The 11,358-nt window shown below is 53.8% G+C and overlaps 1 protein-coding gene across 2 annotated transcripts; it reads right to left on the bottom strand.

Annotated features, from left to right (window-relative positions):
- Positions 1 to 2,614: 2,614 nt before the first annotated feature.
- Positions 2,615 to 9,218, bottom strand: NKX2-1 (NK2 homeobox 1). 2 transcript variants are annotated; one of them, XM_072338396.1, is made up of 3 exons: positions 9,161 to 9,218; positions 4,795 to 5,171; positions 2,615 to 4,241 (listed from the first exon to the last, which is right to left on the bottom strand). In XM_072338396.1, exons 1-3 carry the CDS (start codon positions 9,211 to 9,213, stop codon positions 3,571 to 3,573), a joined length of 1,101 nt encoding a protein of 366 aa, XP_072194497.1. In that variant the 5' UTR covers positions 9,214 to 9,218; the 3' UTR covers positions 2,615 to 3,570. The 2 variants fall into 2 exon arrangements, with proteins under 2 accessions (XP_072194497.1, XP_072194498.1); XM_072338397.1 differs by lacking the exon at positions 9,161 to 9,218 and adding an exon at positions 7,918 to 8,040.
- Between the last annotated feature and the right edge of the window lie 2,140 nt (positions 9,219 to 11,358).

Genomic DNA, 11,358 nt, shown 5'->3' with positions numbered 1-11,358 from the left:
CTCGGTCTCTAGTGCTTAATAAAGAGATGAATTCACCTTTCTGTGGAACAAGTAAACAGACTTTAAACTAAGCCGACATCAGACAAAGTGGAAACGAGTTTATTTAATCGAAACTAAATCTAGTTTAAGAAAGATAAGTCAGTGTACATAATAATCCATTACAGTAATTACACCCACCACCAAATATGTGTTTATGAGGTTGCCGAGACACAATAAAATTCATTTATTTCCCCCGAGGTCTGTAATGAGAAGTCACCGGCTGGGTGTCTGCTGCACATGTCAGCCCCACTTTTCTCCAGGGACGGAAGGAGTTATTTCTCGGCTGTTTTAAGGCCTTTCAGTGCTCCTCAGCTGTGAACGTCTGAAAGGACGCACATATTCATTACATCTGAAGGAGAAATGTCGACTTGAGCACAGCAGTGTCCACCTCGGCCTTGTGCATTATCTCCGTCAGAATCACAGCATCGTTTAGGTTGGAAAAGACCACCAAGATCATATAGTCCAACTAACCCCCTATTGAAGAATCAGCCGAATGCCCACCGGTCCCGCTCCCCTCGCAGCGCCGTGGCACGCTCCGGGGATCCCCAGCACTTCTTCCTTTGAGCAGCACTAGGGGCACCGAGGGGCTGAGTTTAACGCGTGTGTCCGAAAGGAACGTGGGCTCGGTAGAGAAAGTGGGGAAAAAAAAAAAAAAAAAAGAAAAGAAAAAAAAAAGAAAAAGGAATATTCTTTGGGTTAGTTGAGACTGCCCCTGTGTAAAGCGGGACGTAATATAAAGAATGAAAGGTCTCGAAATTCCTGCTAACACACGTGATGTTCTCTAGTTAGAAATAAGGAGTGGGGTGGCGGGAGGGGGGGGGTAGGGAGGGAGACGGGGGACGACGACAACGACTGGGGACGAGGGGGGCAGAAAGAATCCGATAATCTTTTTATTCATTCTGTCTATTTCCCTTATTCTCCATCCAAACCGGCACTTGGTGTCCGAGTAACGCCGGTTATCTTATATCAATAAAGGGCTTTCGAAAGCTGCTACTTAAGCTGGAGGTTGGTTTGTTTTCATTCCGGCAATCTGCTTGCTTTCTCCTCAAAAATATGAGCGTTTCATAATACCTCTGTAATGCAGAGAGCTTTCAATGACTGCGAGTCGCTTCCGTGGTTTAACCGGGGTGGGGGTGTGGGGGGGGGGACTGGAGGGAAAAAAAAAAAAAGAAAAAAGAAAAAAAAAGAAAGAAAGAAAGAAAAAAAGAAAAAAATAATAGAAACCGAGCAGCAAATGCAAAGGTAATAGTGAGAGGGCCTTTGGGATGGGGGGTTTCTTTTGTTACACTCACAAAGGGGATATTTGGGACCCGAGAACGACATGAAGTTCAGGATTGTCCAATATGAGCTGCTTCACTGGATATGCTTTATGTATTTACAGCAGAGTTAATATCTAATTGCTCGCATTACCCATCAAATTTATCTTACAACCGAAGGCACCTCGGTTTCCCGGCCGGGCGCACACACGCACACACATTCACACCCACATCTTCTGCATCTGCTTCTTTACTCATTTCCCAAAGCGCTACAAAAATAAAGAAGAATACAAAGGGGGAATAAAAATAAATAAATAAATAAATAAGAGAGAAAGAAATAAAAAGAAAAGGGGAAAAAAAAAAAGTAAACAGAAAAAAACGGAGAGAGGGGAAGGGGGGGAAGGGAAAAAGAAAAAAAAAAAGGGGGGGGGGGGGGGAGAAAGAAAAAAAGGGGAAAAAAAAAAGAAAGAAAAAAAAAAAGAAAGAAAAAGAAAGTCCAACCTGTGCTACGCTGAGCCGCTGCCTGCCCCTAACCCCCCGCATGGAGACTGGGGTTGGCACTTACAGGAGAGCTTCACGGCCGTCTGTCTGGGAGGTGTGTGCGGGTGGGAAATTCAGTACAGCCCTTTAAAGAAAGTTAATCCAAACTACAGTTCGTACACAATAAACTATCTTTTTATTTGGATTATAAATAAGGTGACTGTACTTCCCTTAAAATACAAGTACATAGGAAAACCTGCTAGAAATGTTTTTTTTTTCTTTTCTTTTTCTTTTCTTTTTTTTTTTCTTTCTTTCTTTCTTTTTTCTTTTTTTTTTTTCCTTTTTTTCTTTTTCTCTTTTTTTTCTTTTTCTTTTTCAAATAAGGTATTTAATCTGGACTCTCTTTAAAACGGCCGCATGTCCTACACTGCCAGCACGTTTGTCGTTAGTTTGTTTCTAGTGTCATCAGACTTCTCCCTTCTTTCTCCTCCGCGCCTTTGGCATTTGGCTCTCTCCTCCCGGAGCACTTCTCTTTCTCCGGCAAAAAAGGACCGAGCCCCCCCCCCCTGCACCCGGTAGTGGCAATGAGTTCGGGCCCGATCCCATCCCCTGCGGCCCGGAAGCTCCGCGCGTTCTCTGCGCTTTCACTCGGCGCTCGGCCCCGCGCTCCGCCACCTCCCGGCGCTGCCCCCCCAAGCGGGGGCGTCCCGGAGCCCGCAGCGTCCCGATCCGTTTCTATCCAACGCGAAAATAGAGATGGGGGAAAGGAGGGTCAGTCAGGAGGGAGCCGAGGGAAAATAAAATTTAAAAAAAAAAAAAAAAAAAAAAAAAAGAATATTCGCAATGTGTATAATTTATTAGAAGCTTCTTATGAACTATATTTAAGCCAAATATCTACATAAGTTACAACAGGAAAAGGCGGCGTGCGCAAAGAACAAACTGCCGGAGGGTTTACGAGGGGACGATCAGTGTCCATAAAAAAGAGGGGTGGGGTTGGTTTTGTTGATTGTATTTTTTTTTTCTTTCTTTTTACAACAAAATATACAGGATACTAAAAACTATGGGTTTAGTCCAACTTTTGACAGCATTATACAGCTACAGGTTCACATCAAACGTAAAGAAAAGCCAAAGCCTCGTGTGGCCCCCCGGCTCCACCTCTGGGACGGGGCTGGGAGCGGAGCCGGGGGGTGGGGGAGGTTGCTCTGTGGCTGCGCGCCGCGACCGCGTTTTTGGGAAAAACCCCAACCCCATCCTCCCCAATCTCTATATTTACATGCAAGTCCTAGACGCTGGCAAAGGGTCCATCTGCAATCCGAGCCTTCGGGCCATGCCTACCGACGGGCCCCTGTCTGCAGACTGCTCCGTGGTTATTGGTCAGAATTGGTTTAACATCCCACACAGCAAGCTGGGGGGGGAAACGGGAAAAAAGAAAGACCCAAAACTGTCACAGTATCAGCGAACGGAACAAAAAGTCACTGTGTCCCTTTCTCTTAGGGGTTCTCAGAGAACCACTCGGTAAAACGGGGAAAAAAAAAAAAAAAAAAAAAAAAAAAAGCTTTAGGGAAAAAAGAAAAAAATAAAAGAAAAAGAAAAGAAAAAAAAAGAAAAAAAAGTAAAAAAAGTAAAAAAAAAAAAAACAAAAAAAAACAAAAACAATAAAAGAGCAAAGGAAAGCACCCAGTACTTTGGACAGGACAGAGATTTGTGTGACTGGGAAAATCTGCTTTTTTCTTTTTCTCCTTTTGTTTTGTTTTGTTTCGTTTTGTTCTGTTCTGTTTCGCTTTCTTTAATCCTTTCACCAGGTCCTACCGTATAGTAAGGTGGAGCAGGACATGGCAGTGCCATAGTCAGAAGTGGAAGAGTTCAGGTGAGACAAACTGGAGACTTGGCTCTGCAGGGAGGAAGGGCTGGCCGAGTGCTGTCCCATGTCGGGAGACTGCCCCGCACTGTTTGTCTGATGGCTCTGATGCTGTCCGAGGCTGTTGCCATTGGTAGCTACCGTGATGGTCGTGGCCGCCTGCTGCGGGTGGCTCTGGATGGCTGCGGTGGGGGTGTTGGAGCCCGCCTGGCAGGGCTTGCCATCCTTCACCAGCACCGGCACCGCCACCCTCCTGGGGGACTGCTGCTGCTGGCAGGAGCCGTTCTCCTGTTGCATCTGCTGCTGTGCAGCCTTGTCTTTGGCCTGCCGCTTCATCTTGTAACGGTGGTTCTGGAACCATATTTTGACCTGAGTCGGGGTGAGGTGTATCATGCTGGCTAAATGTTCCCTCTCGGGGGCGGAGAGGTATTTCTGCTGCTTGAAACGTCTCTCCAGCTCGTAAACTTGGGCCTGGGAAAACAGGACCCTCCGTTTCCTCCGCGGCGTGCTCTGCAGCGGGGCCATGCTCTTGCTCACGTCCCCCAGGGAGCTCAGGCCGCCCATGCCGCCCATGTTCATGCCCGATGACGGCGCCATGAAGCGGGAGACTGCAAGGCAGAAGGGGCGCGCTGTCAGCGGCTCGTTTCGGCCCCGAGCTGCCCCCGTTCCCGTCGCCGCCGCCTCTCGCGTTCCCCCGCCGCCCGCGGGACCCCCTCTCTCCCGGCCCGGCCCCGCTCGCCCCTCGCACCTCCGGCGTGCCGCCGCACGGTCCCTGCAGCTGACGGCTCCCGCGACCGGGGGCTCCGGCGAGCCGGGCTCTCCCTTTCCCCCCGCTCGTCCGCGGCTCCAGCGGCTCCGCTTCCCTTCGTCCTGCCGGGGTCGAGCGGAGCGCTGGGGGCCGGGCAGTGCCGGGTTCCCTGGGTCTGTGCTCCACGCCGATGCGCTGCTGCCGGCTCCCCCCTCCCGCCTGCCGCCCCGGGAGCTGCCGCGAAAAGCCCGGCGAGGGGGGACGGGGCCCGATCCTCCGGTAGAAGGATGAAAGAGGCGGAGGGGAGCGAGCGGGGTCCGCGCCGACTTTTGCCCCCGACGACCGCGGGGCAGAGAGGGGCAGAGAGGGACGCAGCCACCCCCCGGTGGACAGCCGGCCCCGGGCTCACTTACTTGAAGAGAAGCGGGGGTCCGGGTTGGTGCCGTACCATCCTGTCGCTGAAGCGCTGTTCCGCATGGTGTCCTGGTAAGGCGGGAGCTCGCTCATGTTGCCCAGGTTCCCATTGCAGTAGCCCCCCATAGTAGCGTGGGAGAGCTGGGGGACCCCTGCCGCTGTCATATGGTAGGCGGCAGTCACCGTTCCGTTGTGGCCCATGGGGTGTTGCTGCATGGCCGGCTGCGAAACCTGAGACTGTCTGTAGGCTGATAAGGGAGCCCCCAAGTTACTGCCCTCCATGCCCACTTTCTTGTAGCTTTCCTCCAAAGGACTCAAGATGTCAGACACTGAGAAAGGAGTCGTATGCTTTGGGCTCATCGACATGATTCGGCGGCTGGGGAGAAAAAAAAAAAAAAAAAAAAAAAAAAAAAAAAAAAAAAAAAAAAAGGAAGGGGAGGCAAATCTTTTTTTTTTTTTTTTTTTTTTTTTTTTTTTTGCCAAATATTCTGGTGTTGCCTTAACGCCGATCTTGTTGGATGTACACGTAACCGAGTGGACGAAGTCCGCCTTAATTGGATTGAGTGGAGGCTCAGGGCTGCCTTTCGTTTGTTTTAGCCAGACGCCAGGTTTTAGGCTGCCACCAGAGGCGGGGCATAGGCACTAAAGCAACAAGACAATAGAAGCCTACATCTTGCCCAAGATAATTAGCTTACATGCTGATGACAAGGTAAACACCTTTAAGTTTTACTTGTCAGGATTTTTTTTTTTTTTTTTTTATGTCTTAAAAAAGAGAGAGAGAGAGAGAGAGAGAGCGGCAGGGAGATGGAAAGAGAGAGAGACCCCGTGAGCAGAACTCATTTTATTTTTCTCGGGGGTTACAATATTGTGGACGGGTAATGGAGAGCGATGCCTAAAGCCCCCGTCTGCCTGTATGGAAGGATTTCGGATCAGCCGCGGGTGGGCAGGCTGGCAGGCGGCAGTCGGGAGAGCTGCGGGCACGGGACTGCTGCCGCTGGGCACTTGGGCACTGAGAGCGACCCTTCTCTGCCCCCCAGATCTGCCCGGAGCGGCTCCGCAGCCAGCGATCCGCACATCTCCCGCACCTTAGGCACCCCTAGGCACCTGGTATCCCAGGAACCTTTCTGTACCCTCTAAGACCCTCGGTGTGAGACCCCCTGTGCGAGGATCGTTTCTCTCCCTGAAGCCACAAGTTCCATTTACCTTAGGCTTTCTTGTCTTTCTTGTCTTTTTTTTTTTTTTTTTTTTTTTTTTTTTTTTAACCTCAGAGAGAGGTGGAAGATGCAAATTTACAAAAACGAGCAGCAATTACATTGCTCCGAGAGACACACTACTGAAATAGCATAAAGCAAAGTGTCTCTCGTTATTCCCAAAAGCAAAGGCTGCCCCAGCCTCCCGAGGTCCCTCTGAACCCGAAACTGCACTCTAAGGTTATTTATACAGCGCGGGAGCTGCATGAAGAAGACCTCTCGGGTCATCTGCCGCACCACCTTGCTAACGAACTCCTGCCACTTAGAATGAACCGCAATTTCTGCCATTTTCGGATCGGTTGTGGGATCCTGCGTAAGAACAAAAGAGAACCCACTCCCATCTCCACGCACACACACGCGGCGAGCAGCCCGTCACAGCTTCTGGTCCCCACGCGCGTACCTCGGGGCGCTTCGGGAGGAAGGGAGGAACCTCCGCTTTAGCAATTCACACCCCGGCCCATAGCCCTGGGAAAGTCGTTTAATAAAGCGATTACCTGAATATTAAGGAAATTACAGCGAAGGTACAGTTAACCCAGTGACTTTGAAGTGTCAAGTAACTATTTAGTAATTGCACTTGTAAATATATTGGTGCTCGGCTGGTTCGTGCTTAAAAATGCAAAAGTGCACTTGCTACCCGGGAATAACTAAATATCTTTGTCTAAAGTGGCAGCGTAAATAGCCGGTCGCTTTGTGACTGCGCTCGATATTAGCGCATAAGGATCATTTTGCCTCAATTGGGAGGCTCTCATTCAGTAGGCAAGAAACCGTTTAGGAGAAAGTAGGTTCCCGTATGAGAGTTAACATCCTTCAAGTGTAAGCCTCAGCCTTGATTACACTTTAGAGCTCCGCGAGAGGTGAGCTTTTCCACACACATACACCGGGGGATTTTCCTTCCGTCGGGCCCTCGGCCCATCTGGCCCCGCTTGGCTCCCCCCAGCCCCAGGGTGGGCTCTTGGGGGTCCGCCGAGTCCCGCGGGCACAAGGGCTGTTTCAGGCTGAGGGCGGCTTCTCTGAATTCGGCCTCTTTCCTCTCTGGACCTTTGGATCACTTCCTACCAGATCCCTGGGGCATTTATTTCCCCTTACCTCCCACTCCCACGTCTCTTCTCTCCCCATCCCCCTTTCTGTGCGCATTTTTCAGTAAGATCTTGGGGTTTGCTCCTGAAGAGAGACCTCACCTCGTGGGGTTTTGTTTGTTTCTGTTCCCCTCGGATTCCTCGCCCATCACCTCCGTGCCTGCTTTATTGGCCTTTAAGAACAGGAGGGTGAGGATAGAGGAAAAAATAATACCGAAGGATCCACCGTCACATCAATCCCGGGAGGAAGCACGGCGGTGCCCCGTAACCCGCAGAGCCGGCGCTGAGCTGGGGGCTGCCCATACTACACCATCCCAGGCACCGCCGCTTCTATGGGGTGCGCTCGGGCAGCCCCCGAAATGCTGCTTGGTGAAATGGAGCCGAACGAGTCCGGCCCTGACCCTGCTCGGGGCTAGCGGAGGGGAATTAGAGAGAGAGCAGCGGGGTGAAGATCTTTAAGTGGGCTGACCGCTGTCTGTGGATACTGAGGTTCTGCACCCCGCAAGATCCCACCTGCAGTTTTGAGCCCCTCCGGATCCATCCAGTGAGATGGAGCAGGGCAGCCCCCGATCCTCCTTACCGCCCCAAGTAGCTCTGCGGGGCCAGTCGAGTCTCGGCTGCTCCCCTCTGCCGCCCTTTCGGAATCCACCCCTCTCCTCTCGGCCCCCACTGCCGGATCTGTGTCCGCACTCCCCCCGCCGGGGCGAGGGGGTCGGGGGGGGGGGGAGAGGCAGGGAAGGGAGAGCAGCGCTCGGCAGGTCCCTGCTTGGGCTGCCTCTGAGCTATGTTCGTTTACCTGATGCTGCAGCTTAGGGACTCGCTCGAGGTAAAAGGAAATGCTAAGGAGGAGAGCAGGGAAGATGAGCCGCGTTTTGCCTGGTGGAAGCATTTTCATGAAAAAGGCATGGTCTTCACCCCGTGTTTGCAGAACGCGGCTACACGGACGTCCCTTCAATAGCTTCTGACCCCACACAATCCGTTTGATAACACTCGAGAGGTGGAAGAATGTGAGACTTTGTCAATCAAACGGTGCCAATCCCAATGGAAACGGTGCCACCAACACCGCAGCGCGTTTCCTCATCAACTGGATTGCGGGGGCTGGGAACTCAAGGAGGGCCTTTTGAAAGAGCGCGCAGGGCTCTCCAAAGCCAACAATGTCTTTTTTATGAGAGCCGTTGTGCTTCCCCGAAGGGAGCCCAACGTGCTTGGCCAGGCAGCGCCGCGAGGGGCTGCTGGAGGATCCGCCACCCACTGCGGGGGGCACAGAAGGCTGCTCAGCGCCCACTCCGGGCCCTTGTCCCAAACGCTTTCCCCTCTAAGCCCCCCCCCCGGCGTCCGTGGCTCCCGCAGAGCAGAGCTCCATCCAGGGTCCAGCCCCGAGCCAAGTTGGCTGCGGGCTCCTGGGGTAGAGGAGCAGAGGCCGAACGATGTGTACTGCACTACTCAAATGCAACTTTGTAACAGAAATGCGCGAACCCGCTCCGTGCTCTCAGGCAGGGAATCCAGTTTAGAACTGGTGAGGTGAGAGCTGGGGTAAACTCTTCCTTCTGTGCTGCTTATTAGTAGAAGCATACCATACACGCAGAGATTCAAATTCCCCTCCCAAAGCCCCGAGCCTGTAAAAGGGGAGAGATGCCCCGCGGGAGAACTGGCTGCGATACTTCCCTCTTGGCCGGCCCTCAGAAGGACTTCAGCGCCGGTGCCTTATGTGAGTCGGCACACCCCTCCAAAGGAAGAGTGTGCCCGGCACACCGCTCCCGGAGCCCGGGACGGGGGAGCAGGAGCCGTTCCCGCAGCGACCGCGCGGGGCGGCCCCGTGTGGCTGTGACCGCGGGCACATCTCTGCGCCTGAAGCGCGGTCCTGCCGAGCGCTCGTGTTGGTGGGGATCAGCGGGACGACTCGCTTTCGGGGAATAGCCACCCTTCCCCGGTCATTTTGTGAGGCTGAGGAATGCCTCAGCGGACGGATCACAATCTCTTCCCCTGAGGTAGGGATCTTAGCAAGCAAACCAAGCAAAACCCCAAAGGGAAATTCTCACCCCTCCGCAGTGCACGCCCAGTTGCTCCTCCAGCTGCTCAGGGCGTGGAGCATTTCGCACGCAGGGCCCACTCGCGAGGCTTTGTCCTCCTGAACCACTTCTCGGCTGGGGCCCGAACTCTTCTGACCCGATGCTCCGACCCCCGGCTTTTCCTCTGCCGGGCCGTTCCCGGCCGAGAGGGCCAGGGAGGGGCCAGCAGTGAGGTGCCAGGGCCGGGCTCCGAGGCTGCCGGGGCGGGCGGGGGCCCCGCGCCCGGACCCAGTGGCACGCCTAGGCCCGGCGCCTGTTCGCTGCCCCAGGGGGTGGCTGCGGGCACGGAGGGCCGCCGGCAGCATCGTGCAGGGATGTGGGTTGGCACCTGCCCCGGCACCATCATTATCAACAATTAGCGCAGTGGCTTCATTGCCACTCCGTGTGCGATTCCTGCCACGTCTATAGATTGCCACAGTGTTGCCAGTACAGGCGTGCAGGACTTGTTGCGGCCCCAAAGCATCTTTGGTGCTGTGTCAGAATGTGGTTTCGCCAGATGTGGCTGAGGTAATTTGCAAAAAGTTATATGCTATATAGTTAAAAATATAGGCACGGTTCAGACGTAAATACACACAACAATACTTAGTATCAGCACATACCTACAGACAGAATCCTGCCAGGATCGATCCATTTATCAGTTTTGAGATACAGCTATCAGTATATTACTTCAGATAACGCAGGAGTTACGTGTTTGTGTCTATATACCCAGATACGCACGCACACACGGCGGGGTGCATACCTTCGGGAGCGGCTGAGCACGAGCACATATTTGCGCTCACATTTCTGGTCCTCAGCTCTGTCGCCTACACATATTGACAAGAGGAAACCGACCCACAGGTGGGCCACCTGCCAGCCCGGTCCGTGCCCTCCCCTCTCCTCTAGAGACGACGGCGACTCCCATCCCGGCGCCGGTGGGTACCGTGCAGCCGCCATGCCCGGGCACGGGGGGAACAGAAGTCCGCGGGAGGACTCGAAACCCCACGGGGGAAAGGGCTCCCGGCTGCCGGGGGAGTGGAGAGGCGGTGCGGCCCCCCTCTGCCCTCGGGTTTGATTTGGACACTGCCCTTGGACCCGTGCTGCCATTCGGAGGGGCGGCTCCGCGCTCACTCTCACTCCCGAGGCTGCTTCTGGACCGGAGCCGCCGCCCCGCGCCCGCCGGGAGTACGTGCGCTGGCGGGAAGGCGACCATTCCCCCTCGACCTTTCCCTGGGGGTAACCAAAGCTCCCTTTTATTTCCAGTGTCACTTCGGAGTCTGCCTTTTGTTCCCCGCTACCTCTCGCTTCCAGGGATACGGGCGGCTCCCCGCTGGCTCGGGGAGGGGCGAGCAGTTGCAAAGATATCTCATTTAAAAACGACAATGGAGTCCTTTCGACCAGTCCGGGTGGTGCCCTAGCTTTATTTTCGGGTTGGGGGAAGGGAATTGTTTGCTTTGCTTTTGTTTTCACAGCAAAACTCGAGGGCAAGTTACGGGAGGGTTGCGAGCAGCCCCGGCCCATCCCCACGGCCGCAAGGTACCGGGCAGGGCCACCCTGCACATCTCCGGCCCTCCCTGAACAGGCACAGCGCCTTCAGGCGCATCCACCAGCAGCTCCCTGGCTCTCACTGACTCCAAGAAGCCGAGGCATTGCCGCCGAAATCCTACCGTGCTCTCCAGTCTGTGCCTTGCTCTGAGGTCTCCTGGATGCTTTAATTCGGAAGGAAGATGACAGCTGGCTTGCCATGCCCTTGGCTTGGCTTTTTAAAATCCTTCCTATCTATCTATCTATCTATCTATCTATCTATCTATCTATCTATCTATCTATCTATCTATCTATCTACCTACCTACCTACCTACCTACCTACCTACTTTATTTATTTATTTACTTACTTACTTACTTATTGTACTGCATCCCCGTTGCTGGGGCTTCACCGCCGCTGGGAGGTTCCTAGCTGCGCCAGGGAGCGCAGGGCTGGGCCCGAGCCCGTGAGCTGCCGGGCGGAGTCGGCCCACAGCAGCCCCCCATGGCCACGGTGGGAAGCGCAGTCCTGGCCGGGGCCGGAGGGCCTCCGCTCACCAGCCCCTGTCGACTTCTGTTGGTGAAAGATACAACGGGTCAAGACAAAGGAAAGAAAGATACGGGATGGGGTTTTGCTCAGTCGTCCTCACAGGAGACTGTTGTCATTACGT

The sequence above is a fragment of the Excalfactoria chinensis genome, chromosome 5 (assembly GCF_039878825.1).
Source record: "Excalfactoria chinensis isolate bCotChi1 chromosome 5, bCotChi1.hap2, whole genome shotgun sequence".
NCBI classification, from domain to species: domain Eukaryota; kingdom Metazoa; phylum Chordata; class Aves; order Galliformes; family Phasianidae; genus Excalfactoria; species Excalfactoria chinensis.
This window is presented reverse-complemented; position numbering and strand designations above follow the sequence as displayed.